Raw genomic sequence first — 15407 nt, forward strand, 5'->3', positions numbered from 1 at the left:
GATTGTAATTCACCCTTTCTTTTCTATGCTTCTTAATTGCTGTCTCTCATCCCGTCTCTGTCTGTCTTCTCATAATATTAATTCAACCCCCCACCACACTCTCCCCTCCCCATCTGTTTCTCCCTCAATTCTTCCTATAAATGTCATTAATTCAGTACTGATAACCGGCTCTGTTCTTTTCAGCTCAGCCTGGCACTGATTATAATTATAATCATTACAATGACTCAAACAGTGCAGTACAATATTCAGGAGTCAAATCCCCTGGTGAAATATCTCTCTTGAGTCTTTGGAGCTCCTGTTCTTTGTGTCACATTGAAACCACTGTAGCCTGTAGAGATATTATGTCTGCTTGCATTTAATACACCTGGGACTGGTGGTAATTGTTTTCCCCCTAATTTTCTATGGATGTTCTTTTCAGTTTTATGCGAGAAAAGGTGCGCTGCTACACACCATATGCAATAACCTATTCATTACCGTGAGTGAATTTAAATACCTGCAGTATTACCTATCAGTGCTTGATGAAGGCAAAACTTTGTCTTCAGAAACTGCCCCATTCACATCTAATTATTTGACTCAACCTCCAGCCACAGTGCAAAACATAATTGGGTGCATCAGCAAGGAAAACTCTACACTCAAGTACGAACAATTTGTCAATTTGAAAATATGTCCTAAATATAGAGATCTTTCAATTTGACTGTTAACAACTCTATATTATAAACCAACACACACATGATCTGTGTTATTGTTCCTTTCTCTTATAATGGGGGTTCTCCGTTTTCTTTAGTTTAGATGTTAAGCTATTTGTTGGTATTATAACCACTTGAGATTACGAAGACGAGTACCAACTTAGTTTGTGAATATTCATTGGTGAATTATATAATATGAGTGAGGCACGCACAAACACTTAACCCTTATCGTGAAACCTTTAACTTGTCATTTAATATTGGAGTGTGGCAATTAACAAGGCCATTCTGAGTGTTTGCAGTAAGAATAATTGCTTTCCCCCAAAATAAAGATCAGTGTTTTAATCTATTCAGAGTTCCTTGGCAACAGCATGATGCCTTTGTGATTAAAGCAGCAACAGTTTGGCAATTCTTTGGCTGTAAGGTAAACCTTTTTTTTATTGCTTCAATGGATGTCAAGGTTGGACTGGGGTGTCATTACTCCGAGTTTATTTGCGACATTGGATTTCTGCCTTTCATTAGGGCTTTTGCTCTTGTCACTTTCAAATTACACCATTGATACTCCAAACAAATGGACTTTCATTCGGTGATAAACCTGGTAAATTGTACATGACCTTGATGAGACCCACTTAGCCTTGGTCATGGCTCGATCTTCTTAACTCGGTTGTTTTTTGAATAGGAGGCTAAAGAGAACCAAGGCGGGGAAACAAGTCAGCCAATATCCCTTGGAAAACACTCTTGTCTCGTAATATAGACAGTCTTCTGTGTATGTGTGCATCTCTCTGTGTTTGTGAAGTCCCAGTAATCCCAGTGGTTAAGCTGGTAATCCCCTCAAGCCGCCCATTAGCCCCTTGACACACACACACACACACTCCCACACTGACGCACATACACACATATAGCTCGCCTAGGGCAGTCACCCAGGTGTCAGGCAGACTGTTCCTCAGGGAAGGATCACTGTGATCAGCCACAGAGTCGGCCCACTGCCCCTAGAGGGAGGGGTGGAGACACTGCCTGGCAATACATACAGATTAAAGAAAGAGTGGCAAAGGTATAGAGGAATATGATAAAGATTTGGTAAACAAACTGCATTCATTTGATAGTCTTTGTGAATTAACATTCTTCAAACCCTTATTCATACGAGGCTGCTAAACAATATTCCTTCCACTCAACAGGAGTGATAAAGATTCATCCAAACTCACACAGCGTTTTTTATAAGCCATTGGGAGCAGTTTGGGGTCCAGTATCTTGCCCGATCACACTTTGACACGTTGACTGACGGTGCAGGGATTTGTGCAGCAATGTTCGCTTTGAGTAGGCTTGTTCAAACAGATGATCCTCCTGAGCCACAATTGGACTTTATGAAAAATACAATTCCTCTTTCCCTTTCTGAAGTGTGTGTTTAGAATCGTCTAGCCGTTGAAACCTGAAGAATAAACGTATAGTCCAAAATATATGCCCTATTTTGATAAAACAAGACCTCTTTGTTATTTCTGTAATACACACTTTTTATAGGTGTGTGGCGTTTGTTCAGACAACAACATCTTTCGGGAGACTAGCCACCCACTGTCCCTCTGGAGTTTGGTAGTAAACTGTGTGGGCTGCATGAGACACGCTTCTCTTATTATGTGGAGGGAAGCACACTGAAGCTCTACTTTTGTGAGTCATTCAGTGTGAACACTAAACACATCAGTACTCAAATTGTCATGGGACAACAGAGGAATTCTTCCCTTTACAGTGTCACATAACACAAGCAATCAGACATCAACAGTGGCTCATTCTCACTCTGGGTAGGATTTCTTTGCATTTTTTCACATTTTCTGTCTCCACAGCCCTTTCTGGACACAATATGCTTTGGTTCTGAAATGCTTCATTTAAACTTATCGTGGTTTAGACCTGCAATATTTTGTCCTTCTCTCTTTGTACATCTCTGCTTTATCAAATGTCTTTCAATGTTTTGTTTGTATGAAAGCATAGAAGCATTGCACGGATCATACATTCCTTTAATAGTCGGTGTATTATGATTTAGCACTTAACAACCAGTCATTATTTTGCTTTTCACAACAATTCAGCCACTTGCAGTATAGAGCTTTGTGTAGCCAAAATCCCAACCAAAGGGTTCAGCATTTCGTTGAACTAACAATCATTCCTTCATTTAGCCTTCTTCTTGCGGACTGCTTCTCTGCATACAAAAACATCTACCTAAACATGTTTAAAGATTACATGGAGGGGTGTAGTAAAACTTTAAGCCTCCACCCCGCTAGAGAGGATCGTACGATTGAGCAGGGACAGTCACACATAAGGAGACATAAAGGCCCGGAGACAGAGAGACTGAGAACAATGTGTTTCTCTCTGCTCTGTTGCTCTCCACTATCCTTCAAGACAGAAATACAAGCATTTCATTAAAAGACCATGTTGTGACCTTAACACACATACCAATGCGTGAACACACACTGCGTTGATGTATCAATTAATCACTGTGTGTCACTTGACCATTAAAGCCTGTGTATCCTCACTGGGCCATGGGAATTCTGTACTGTGTGTGTGTGTGTGGGTGTGGGTGTGTGTGTGTGAAAAATGTCATTCTACTATATTCTATAAAGACCATTGTTATTCCCAACTCTTACATTGCTGTATGTTCCATCAGTATAATAGGTTATTTTTGTACGTTTCCAAGTCATTAGTATGCAGTACTATATAATAGCCTTTTGTTATAAAACATTAAAACTAAATGTCAGAACTTGGTCTGATCCCATGGGCTAACACTAACATAGTAGGACACACTCAGGGAGACACAGACATACACAATCACAACCTCAGGAAACTCACAAACAGTCATTTAAATCTCCATTGGAGGCTAAAGTCATTATGGAGTAGATTCTTAAAGGAGCAATTTAGAATGTAATTCATTTTTACACAATAGCATATTAAAGTCTCAAGAGGAAATGGAGAAAATCACTAGCTTAGTGCCAGATACCCATTTCATATGCTGTATCATTTTGTGAGGATACGGTCTTTTTAAGTGTGCAACATTACAGGCATATGCTATAACCCAAAAAGTGTTTATACGTACCTGTCCTTTTTTTTATATGGTCTAAATATTGCTGCGTTAAATAGTTCTATATTTCTGTTATTTGTAATTATCAAAAACTTCCCCTAAGAGTTTATAACAACAGGACGTTTAGGATGAGAGCACCTCAGGCTGATTTTATGTATTTAAACAATCATTTCTGATTCACAGCTAAGAACAATACATGCTCCCACTGGATAGTGCGGCTCTCGTCAACTTTACTGACTTATTGTTTTCATTCTGAGACGTTGTATCTGTCGTTTTTTTAGGGACCAATCATATGTGAGTTTCAAGCTCTACAGTTAACAGACCCTCAACCTGCCTACACTAAGAAGTACAGTTTGCAGCTGTCAGTAATCCACATATATGATGTCAAACGTTAAGTGCTCCAGCATTATTAATGTATAGAGTAAGCCGTACAGCCAGTCACTGTTCAGTCATCAACTGAATCATGTGTTTGCTTTTTAGCGTTGTTTGTCATTTAAAAAATGTTGATCTTAATTTCCAGAGTGATAGCATCATCTTGTGATAACCCAAACAGCATTTTTACTTTGATTTCCACTCGACTCATGTCCACTAAAGTAAATGAAAACGTTTTACAATGCAAACTTGAGCTAATCATAAGAACTGCATTCTCACTAAGTGTAAGTAACTGTTCCTTACTTTATGAAAATATAATTGATCGTAGTTTAAATGTGTTGCCTTATGATTATAACATTCTTCATATGGTGTTTTTTTTTCATTTCTTTTCATAAAGGCAACACGAGCGTAGGGAATATTTCTGTGTTTTTTTTTTTATATGTACTACTTTTAGATGCGTATTAAATGTCTTTTACATAAACAGGACCACTGTGCCAAAAGCCTTCAGGCAACAAGCCATGTTAACATTCAACCATTCACTCAGTGCAAGCATCAACATCTGAGTGTTTTCTAACATCTCTTATTGCTGTGTGTGTGTGTGTGTGTGTGTGTGTGTGTGTGTGTGTGTGTGTGTGTGTGTGTGTGTGTGTGTGTGTGTGTGTGTGTGTGTGTGTGTGTGTGTGTGTGTGTGTGTGTGTGTGTGTGTGTGTGTGTGTGTGTGTGTGTGTGTGTGTGTGTGTGTGTGTGTGTGTTCAGTTGTGTGCTGTTGTGTCTCTGTTACTCTCTGTGTTGTGTGGCTGTTTGCTCCCTCTAAAAAGTCAACGAGATAGTTATTACCGCAGGCAAGGGTACACACCTCAGTACAGAGAGATAATCACATACACACACACATACACACAAACACACACTAAAATGCCTACAATGAAGAAAACATGAACAAATTAAAAACTAGCAGACAGTCCACTAGCTGACCTTGATAATAAAACATTACAAAAAATATCTCTAGCTAAAAAGTGTCTCACTAAAAGTAAGCATTTTGCAGGAATTGCCCAAGCAGCTATAGATCACTTTAAGTTAAGTTTTTTTACAATTTCATTAAAGGAAAACCTACAAACAGCAATGAGAGTACTTTAGGCAGTAGTGAGGTTATTCCCTCATTCAGATAGAACATTATCAGTGCAAGGCTTGGGTCTTGTAATACACTATCGAACAATTTGTAGGACTTAAATCATAATGTTAGGTAACTGGAGTAAACATTTTATAACACCTCTTGATGTTCTGAGCATGGCTATATTTGTGCATACAAATGCTAAAGAATGACAACTGACTTCTGATGTTGGCCTCAACGTGTGTGTGTGTGTGTGTGTGTGTGTGTGTGTGTGTGTGTGTGTGTGCGTGTGTTTGTGTGTGTGTGTGGGTGTGTGTGGGTGTGTGTGGGTCCTCCCATCATATGTCTTCTCTTACATTCTCTCTCTCTCCCACCATCATATCTCCTCCTAGTCTCCCTCCATCCATATATCTTTCCATTGACTGTCGCTTTAAGGTGCTGTCAGCCCTGCCGCCTCCCCTTTAAATGCCAGCAGACACATGCAATCTGTCTCTACCTATCTACAGAATACCGGGGTGTGTGTACTTGCAGGCACACACATGTGTGTGAACCACATCAATGTGTGTGACCCTTCCAGTATATGCATTTTTGTGTTTGTTTGCCCCTTTCAATGTCTGTGTGTCAGGTTTAACAGTAAGTGATGAGGTAGCCAGCAGCCTAAACAAGCGTTAGCTCAGGGGGGCAGCACTCCCCATCTATCTAACTGCAGGAGAGAGAGAACGACAGAGAGACAGAGGAAGGGAGGGGAGAGACAGTTCCTAACATTCATCATTTAATAGTGGAAGCAACAACTCCTTTTTCAACATTGGAAAGATACTGTTTACTGTTACCATTGAAAGACTCATGAGGAACACCAACTCCACGTACACAGGCATGACGCTTTGGCAAGTGACAAGAATCCTTTGTATGTTTTATATATTCTTGCAGCCTATTTGGTACGTAGAACTGTAAAAAGTCACACATAGCTTCAAATTATGCCAGATAAATAATTAAATAAATACATTTAGTGAAATGAAAAGAAACAATACTTATACTGCTAACAAAAACGTACAATTATATCGGCTACCAACGATTGGCTCATTACACCTCCAATTTTCTTCTAGTGCAAACACACAGACCTGTGCAAATATGCCAAGATACCATTGCCAGTCATTGGGTTGACATTGACCGTATTAAAACTTAAAACATAGGTTTCAACCATTTATCCTTATCAAACATAAAGTATAATTGTAAATGGAAAAAGAGCCAGTATTCTACTCCGCAGTTATAGATTACCTTTAATAGGCTCCAGTTTGAATCTGTCAGAGTTTGCATGTTGTCTTGAAACCTCTGGGGCTGACAGAGAGGTTAATCCACTATTCAACCCCAGTCAGAGTGTCTCTCTCTTCGGGGGTGCACAGAGAGCAGCGATGGCCCTTGTCACCGCCAAAGCTCTGGGATGAGAACCCCCCCCCCCCCCCCCCTCCGCTATGCACCACAAAAGGGCTTATCGTCCCTGGGCATCACAGCAATCCTGAGAGGGATTGGAAGGAATGGATGTTTGCACTGCTGGGTGCCAATAAGTGACACATACACACACACGCACACACACACACACAAACACACACACACACACACACACACACACACACACACACACACACACACACACACACACACACACACACACACACACACACACACACACCCACACACAATAGTCAGAATGCATAGAGACCAACAGACAAAAGAGACGGACAAACTAAGCAGTGCTAGCAGCATTGAATGCGATCTGCTGGAGGGGAGTTGGTTTTCTCCCAGTCTGACGCTCAGTCTGGTGTTGCTGAGTGTGTCCATGTGCATTCTTGTTAAGGAGGTGTGTTTGCCTTTTTTGAAGGTCAGTGTGCATGTTGATCTTTAGTATGTTTTCAGAGGTCATTTAGTCTGAATATGTGTTTTGATATTCAATGTGATTTTCACTTTGTTCTGGTTTTATTTTGATTATCATACATGTAAGCGTTTTTAGGTTGCAAAGTGTCTCCCTCTCTCTCTCTCTCTCTCTCTCTCTCTCTCTCTCTCTCTCTCCCTCTCTTTCGCTCTGTGATGAATGGAGCTCATCAATGAGGGGGGTGTAAAGGTGACCTGGCCAGTGTGTCTACGTGTGTTTATGTGGATCTGTATCTGGTGAATTTACATGTGTGACTAATTTAATTGACAGCATGTCACCATGGTCAAGTATGAGGCGCCCCTAGGGACATTATTCAGAAATACCGTTCACACACACATGTGAAACACTCTCACACACACAACTGAAACCAAAAGCTCTCATAAACACATATGAAATGGTCTTACACACACATGTGAAACACTCTCACACACACATATGAAACGCTCTCACACACATGTATGAAACGCTCTCACACACACATATGAAACGCTCTCACACACACATATGAAACGCTCTCACACACACATATGAAACGCTCTCACACATCCGTGAAAATATTTTTTTAAATGTATATATTAATTTCAGTATGTTGTGTGAGAGGAATTTCAGTATGTTGTGTGAGAGGAATTTCAGTATGTTGTGTGAGAGGAATTTCAGTATGTTGTGTGAGAGGAATTTCACTTGAAACGGAAGGCATTTCACTTGAAACGGAAGGCATTTCACTTGAAACGGAAGGCATTTCACTTGAAACGGAAGGCATTTCACTTGAAACGGAAGGCGTTCCAATTAAACAGGAAACGGTTGAGAACAAACAGCGCATTGCAAAATACAGGCGAAATACTATTGTTTGTTGGTTCGCTACACCGATGTCTTCTCAACAGCCCGCACGTAGCCTAACTGAGGCAGCAGCGTTGCTCAACACTATATTGGCCTCAGCGGAGACCATTAGAACGCTGTCAAGTGCAACCACAATGGTGCAGCAACCGACCGTTCCAACTCGAGGTGAGGACACCGTGGACGGTCACCTAGCATCGCTCTTCCCATCCCGCAGCGGGCAGCGGCCAGCTACAGCTCCTCTTAGGAGAGATTGTGCACCACGTTATCAAGCACAACATTGCTTTGGCACATGGACATCTGGCACGAGGAAAACAAGGTAATTATAAATATCCGGAGTTTGAAATTATCTTTATATATAGCATGAACATCGTTTCCACTGCTAACAGACTGTCAATCCGTTTTCACTTCAAAAACGAAAAAAACAACATTTTGAGTGTTTTGGTTTGATGTCATTTTAATTTTTCTACTTTTGCTTGCGTATTGGAGACAAAACTTGACTGAAGTTAATAAAAATGATATGTGAGATAACTTCACTGCCAGGAGAACCAGGCTATTAGCTCCAGAGTAAGCGGAAGTTAGCTAGCTAGTGTGCTAAATAAAGTTATATTATTTTAGTTCAGTGGCATTAATTAATAATGTGGAAACTGTTATTTCCTTCCCAAATGAAGAGCATTGTCGGTTTTATCATTATTATTAATAACAATAATAATAATAACATTAACATTGTTATAACCTTCACAGTGGGAGATATGGACCTGTGCTGGTGACTCAGATGCACTTAATTTTTGGTTTAAAACGGGGAAAAAAAACATTTGCTCGTTTTATCGTTTTTAATTAAGGGGAAAACTGATTATACTTTAGTACCCTGACTTACTGTTTTCTCATTATTGTTTTATTATAGCAGTATGACTTAACTGTCTGCCTTCATGTAGTCGAATAGTAGACTTATAATGCATAATACATTCTTATTTCAGAGCTAGGGCACAGCAGCATGGCCATTTCAATAAGGACGTGATACTACTCCCCAATCCATCATTGGATGTAGTGTGCAAACAACGTCCAAAGGTACGGTTACACAAACATGGACATATCCTCAGTGCCTTTGAGTTCCAGAAGGCCTGGGACCACCGGACTGTTATTGATCGTATCAGACAAGGCTTTGGTGAGCATATTCCGGAGGACGTCAGGTAAACCTTTTTCTTTTTCCTTCTTGCGTTGTTAATAATACAATAATCTTTATTTAAAGAGCACTTTTAAAACGTAGTTTCAAATTGCAATCATCATTTATAAAAACACATAAAAGTTGAATTTGGCTCAAAATGTACAGGATTCAGTCACACACCTTATAGGAGCAAGAACCTGACAGACAGACAGACACACACTAACACAAGCATACTGTTACATCATATTGTTAAGCCCTTAGCCGTAAAGTATTTCTTCTTGTTGTAATATCCTACATCTTCTTTGTAGCCTCCAGCTTGTAATGTCTTGTGGCAATAAGTTGGTGTCCCCTAAGATCCAGGAGGGTCAGGAGCTGAATGGGATGCTAATCCACAAGGTTTTTAAAACCAAAGCCCTGTATGTAAGACCATCAAGGACCCTTTTAGTAAGTTTGCTTTTTTGTTTGTTTTACCACTTAATTAAATTCAGTATAATTACCTTTTGAAAAGAAAATGTTAACTGTTACCTGCTTATAGCAATTTGAAGTTTATATTAAATTCAAATAGAGCAATTTAAATTGAGAAGAGTGTGAACAAAGGCTCCCTATTTTAATCGGTTATGTAATAACTTGTTTTTTATTTAAGGTTATTTAATTTCAAAGTCTTGCTTTTTTTGCTTTTGATATATCATTTTGGGTTTTCTTTCTTTCTGTTTCAAAGACTGACTCAGAGGAGGAAAGTGAACTTTCTGCCACTGACAGATCAACTGCTAAGGACAGTGATGAGGATTGTTGTGAAATCCTGCAAATCCCTGCAGGCATGAGCAGCTGTGTCACCACCAGGGCAGCCTCAAGAGCAATGAGAAATAATGATCCCTGTACTGGCAATATTGATGGTGAAGGCAATCCTGGCACTGGCACTGGTATTGACGATGATTATAATGATGATGCCACCAACCACCCAGCTACCAGTGCTGTTAAAAGGAGTAGATTAGTAGTGGAAGGAGTGGATGGCGGCCCTGGCACAAGCAGTCAAGATGGAGGCTGCCTTCCAAGGAGTGATGGCAACCATGGGACTAGCGGCCATGATGACTACTCATCATATTTAGCACTTGTGTCAACTCTTCCTGACGACTCCTCAGATGACGAGGAATTAAACAAGGCCATTATTGCCAGTATGGAGTGTCCAATGTGAGTAGCTCACACAGACTGCGAGCGTGACAGATCAGGATAACTAATAAGGATGTCATCTGATAATTGACCTTTAAATTATTGTGACGTACACATTGAGGATTATTTGGATGCTTGCAATGACGAAAAAAGGGTTATTCTAAAATGTGTAACTTTACTGTGTTTTTGATCATTTTTGTCTTTATAGTGCAGAAAAGGTCCCGAGTCAGGAGATACTGCTGGAACTGTCAAGCAAAATTATTACAAAACGACAGTGCAGGTTCAATATAAATCGCTCTGCTGTCTGGGAAGGAGCCATGCGGGGTTTCCAAAGGGTATCCTACGACCCAAACTTGATGATTTCTGTAAAGTTCTCAGATGACATGGGGAGAAATGAGGAAGGGATTGATTTAGGAGGGCCAAGGAGGGAATTCTTGAGGCTGCTGATGGAGACCATTGCCAGATCCGCCATGTTTGAGGGAAAAGAAAACAGCAAGAACTTTGCTCTTGACAGTACTGGTAATGTCTTGTTGTTTTTTTATTTTATAGCTATTTTAGTGTATGGTGATTTTTACATGCAAACTGATCTACAATGTATTTAATAACACATAAAATCCATGATAATATGTAGCAATGAGTCTTTACTCATTTTTCAATATTACATTTCCTTTTATGTGATTGTTTTGCAGCTCTAAGAGAGGACCGGTACTACAACGCTGGCAGAGCCATTGCAGTGAGTTTGGTGCATGGTGGTCCACCACCAAACTTCCTGTCACCAACAGTGTTTTCGCTTCTTGTTGATGGTTCAGCAAATCCAGCTGTAGAAGACATAGCTGACCCAGAACTCCTTGAGAAAGTCAAAAAGGTCAGTTGGTAGTTTTACATGTTATATTCCATTAGAATTAGGTAATATTACAATGTTCTCTTGCTGTTTTACATTTTGAGAGGCAGTATCGGTCCTGCCCAGTCCATTGCTGAATGCCCACTTTCCATGTGTTGTAGTTTGAATTTCACCACAATCCAACAGACAAGCCAATTATAATTTCTATGTTTTCTGTGACATTGTAGCTATGTGGGAAAAAAACCCTGAACCTCAATCAACTGTTAAGGGACCTTTTGTTATCATGTAATTATGCAGTCCTCTAGTGTCTGTTTTTTTAACCGTTAAGTTATAAGCATAACAAGTAGCCCCCATAACAAGCCAACCTGCTGCTCCTTGTGATGCTAGGTATCTGAAAGTACCACGGTTGAGGAGCTTGAGGAGTCAAAGGCACCTCTACTTGAGTACCTGGCTAATGCAGGATGTCTAAGGCCTGTGCAGTCAATCAGGGACAGGGAGCTGCTGGTACAGGACATAGTGATGTTTCAGGTTGTCCACAGGGTCCAAGGTCCATTTCAAAGGTATTCAGTGTTGGTTATTTCGTCAGGTTAATCAGAATAGGAATCAGAATTTGAATTATTGACCAACATGTTGTAGGATTAACTTCACTAAAACTTAAAACTATTATTTGTATATACAAGTAAGTCACAAATTGACAATTCATAAGTGAATTAGGAACCCTATTTAAATTATGCAAAATTAGTAAAATGTTTCCATGTACTTTGTACAGATTCTGTGAAGGTCTGAAGACTCTTGGGGTTCTTGAAAAAATCAGGAGACATCCTGACAGCTTTAAGCCCCTGTTTTGCTATGAGGCAAGTCTTCTCACTGCTGACCAGATGGACAATCTCTTCAGCATTCCACTCTCTCCAGAAGGGAGCAACAAGAGAACTGCAGAAGAAATGGTTGTAATCTTCTGGAGAGACTATCTCCAGGATGCAGAAGGTAATTGATAGTTTATACTACTCGTAAAATGATGCATCTATTTATATTTTTACTTTAAAAATAGTTTTTCCTACAAAAAATACATGCCATCATCAGCTAATGATAATAACTCAAGAGATGTTCAATAAACATGTTAATTAGACCAACTACCACTTAAATTGTTTTTCTGTTTTTTTGTATAGAAGAAGAAGGGCCATCCAAACTACAAAAAATATTGGCCTTCGCAACAGGAGCCTCTGTGGTGCCACCCATCGGCTTTTCCCCAACACCTTCTGTGGAGTTCATTCACAAGGGAGAGGACGACTATGCCTCGACACCATTGTTCCCTATGGCCAACACATGTGTCAACTGCATCAGGTTGCCGCTACATGTGTCATATGAACTCTTTAAAGACAAGTTTGACTTTGCTTTAGGGAACACTCATGGGTTTGGCAGGTCATGAATATACAGTGGTGGAAATAAGTTTTCAACGTGTCAACATTTCTTTCGTTAAATATTTTAATATTTTTCTGATGCAGCTATTCATTTGAGATTTATACCACATATTGGAATTGACTCAATAAAAGTCAATAAGTAAAGCTACACAGGTAAAGACATTTACATGTGTGTTTAATACTTTTTCCTGTGTTATTTCACTTTGTTAAACACTTTTTAGGGAATGGAATGTTACGTTTCCTTTACCTGTGTAGTTTTATTAAGTCAATACCAATATATGGTTCATATTTATTTCACATTCATTCATTTATTTCATTTCATATTTAGTTCATAATATTGCTGTTGCAATAAAGTTTGCAATCTTTAAAGTCTCAGTCTCTGCTTGTCTCGCAGTATGTCTTTTTGAAAAAAACACTTTGAACAAATGCTTCTTATAGTTTTGAAAAAATGTTTATTAGGTTCATTTAGTGTTGGGAAACAGCTTATTTACAAAGTAACTCCTATGTGGACTGAATATACTGCAAGAGTGACAAAAATAAATGTATTCCATGGTTTCCATCATTTTCAAGTGGATTCACTTGTTGAATATTGTTCATTGTGGTCTCATTAATGGCAAGATCAATGTCTGGAATGATAACATTATTATTGGTTTGAAGTTCAGGTAATGGTCCTTCTTCATCAATACCATAATGGGTGTCAACATCAATAATGTCATTTATAACCGGATGGATTCCTACGCTGTTTATGACACCTGTATGCCACAGCTGTAGTGGTGTCTGCCCCCCTTGTGTGGAGAGGCCATGGTTGTTCCACTGGTTGATGAATTCTGTTACTGCCCTTTCAATTCTTGGTAAATAGACATAATGCAGACAAAAAAGATGAAGTTCATTCAATGAATCCAGTATACCCTGTTCCTCCATAAAGTTAAAAATATTTGCAAAGTGTCTTGATACAACTCTATTGAGTTCTGCCCATAGTCTCTCAATCCTTTGGTTGTGTACTGAAACACCTGTAATAACGCTACGACTGTTCAACCCCCTTCTTTCCAACATAAAACGGGCAACATGTATATTTTCCATACCGTGATCACATCTGACCCTTAAAGGCAAACCAAAGTTTTCTACTGCTTCTATAAATAATGACAAGACACTTGAAGCTCTGTTGTTAGATAAGCACCGTAAGTATATAATAGTCCGGCTAAAGCCATCGACACAGCCATGAAAGACCATCCGCCACCTAACCAGCTTGTGGTTGCCGTCAAAATGCCTGTTGGGAGATATACACTACATTAAAGAAAGTATGTACTTAAAATGTGCACATCTGAACAGTTTACAAGTCAACTTACCATAATTGGTTGGGGACCTGAACACTGTAGACCCTTCGTCGTATAGCATGACGACGTCTAAATGACCGCCCAATGGGATCAACTTGATGCAGGCTCTGTCTGACCCGCCAACGCTGAACTCTTAGGCCACGTGATCGCAGGCTTCCAATTACATATGCTTCACCTGCATTTGGAGTGTTCTGCAGTATATTTGTCACAATGCTGTCCAGATCTTGGTTTGACAATACTGCATATCTTAATGGCTCAACTTCCAGAGTTTGCCTGTGTCTGTATAGGGTTCTTCGACTGATTCCAAAGCATGATGCAATTCCCTGCCATGTCATACCAATGGACACACAATGAGAAATCTGTTCAGCGGTTATGCTGTATTGGGGTCGACCTGGATGGCCAGTCAAGGTTGTTGGGGGTATTAGATTGTTTGTCACATCAGTGGATCTCCGTCTGGCCTCATGTTCATGCAGCAAGTTGCGAAAGCATCTATATAATGATCCTAGTAGCTCACTGACATCCCTATTATCATGACCATACCTTAACACAGCAAGAAATGCAGATATAGTTCGTGTGTGGTCATCGAGCACTCGAAAAAGCCTCTCCTGATCCAAATTGTTGGATTCTTCACTTTGCAGTGACTCAATGCATTGCAAAGCACTACTGAAAAAACTTAAAACATCCTCTTCATTACCTCTCACTGCAAAAAATAAAGTTTGGACTTGGAAAATAATGAGGATCAGATGAACATTCATTGTGGTTGAAGTTGACTTCCTTGAAATTTAGCATCCTGCTTCCTTCATGTGACAGGAAGGCCTTCCTTTTTAACTGTAATGCACTCCTAATTCCCTACTGAACTCAACATTTCATATGTGTATGTGAGAGCGTTTCACATGTGAGTGTGAGAGCGTTTCATATGTGTGTGTGAGAGCGTTTCATATGTGTGTGTGAGAGCGTTTCATATGTGTGTGTGAGAGCGTTTCATATGTGTGTGTGAGAGCGTTTCATATGTGTGTGTGAGAGCGTTTCATATGTGTGTGTGAGAGCGTTTCATATGTGTGTGTGAGAGTGTTTCACATGTGAGTGTGAGAGCGTTTCATATGTGTGTGTGAGAGCGTTTCATATGTGTGTGTGAGAGCGTTTCATATGTGTGTGTGAGAGTGTTTCACATGTGAGTGTGAGAGCGTTTCATATGTGTGTGTGAGAGCGTTTCATATGTGTGTGTGAGAGCGTTTCATATGTGTGTGTGAGAGCGTTTCATATGTGTGTGTGAGAGCGTTTCACATGTGTGTGTGAGAGCGTTTCACATGTGTGTGTGAGAGCGTTTCATATGTGTGTGTGAGAGATTTTCACATGTGTTTATGAGAGCTTTTGGTTTCAGTTGTGTGTGTGAGAGTGTTTCATATGTGTGTGTGAGAGTGTTTCACATGTGTGTGTGAGAGCTTTTGGTTTCAGTTGTGTGTGTGAGAGTGTTTCACATGTGTGTGTGAGACCATTTCA

The 15407-nt window shown here is 39.9% G+C and overlaps 2 protein-coding genes across 2 annotated transcripts in view; both read left to right on the forward strand.

The window, feature by feature from the left end:
• The window catches only part of csmd3b (CUB and Sushi multiple domains 3b), a 312509-nt gene that overhangs the window by 76292 nt on the left and 220810 nt on the right, over window positions 1-15407 (forward strand). The gene's annotated exons all lie outside the window — the stretch shown is intronic.
• Window positions 7720-12884, forward strand: LOC134874991 (uncharacterized). The gene is made up of 9 exons (XM_063899321.1): window positions 7720-8301; window positions 8960-9172; window positions 9456-9591; window positions 9866-10335; window positions 10523-10833; window positions 11004-11179; window positions 11543-11715; window positions 11925-12139; window positions 12322-12884. The coding sequence occupies exons 1-9, from the start codon at window positions 8015-8017 to the stop codon at window positions 12579-12581; spliced, it is 2241 nt and encodes a 746-aa protein (XP_063755391.1). The 5' UTR covers window positions 7720-8014; the 3' UTR covers window positions 12582-12884.

The sequence above is a fragment of the Eleginops maclovinus genome, chromosome 13, assembly GCF_036324505.1.
Source record: "Eleginops maclovinus isolate JMC-PN-2008 ecotype Puerto Natales chromosome 13, JC_Emac_rtc_rv5, whole genome shotgun sequence".
Lineage (NCBI taxonomy): Eukaryota > Metazoa > Chordata > Actinopteri > Perciformes > Eleginopidae > Eleginops > Eleginops maclovinus.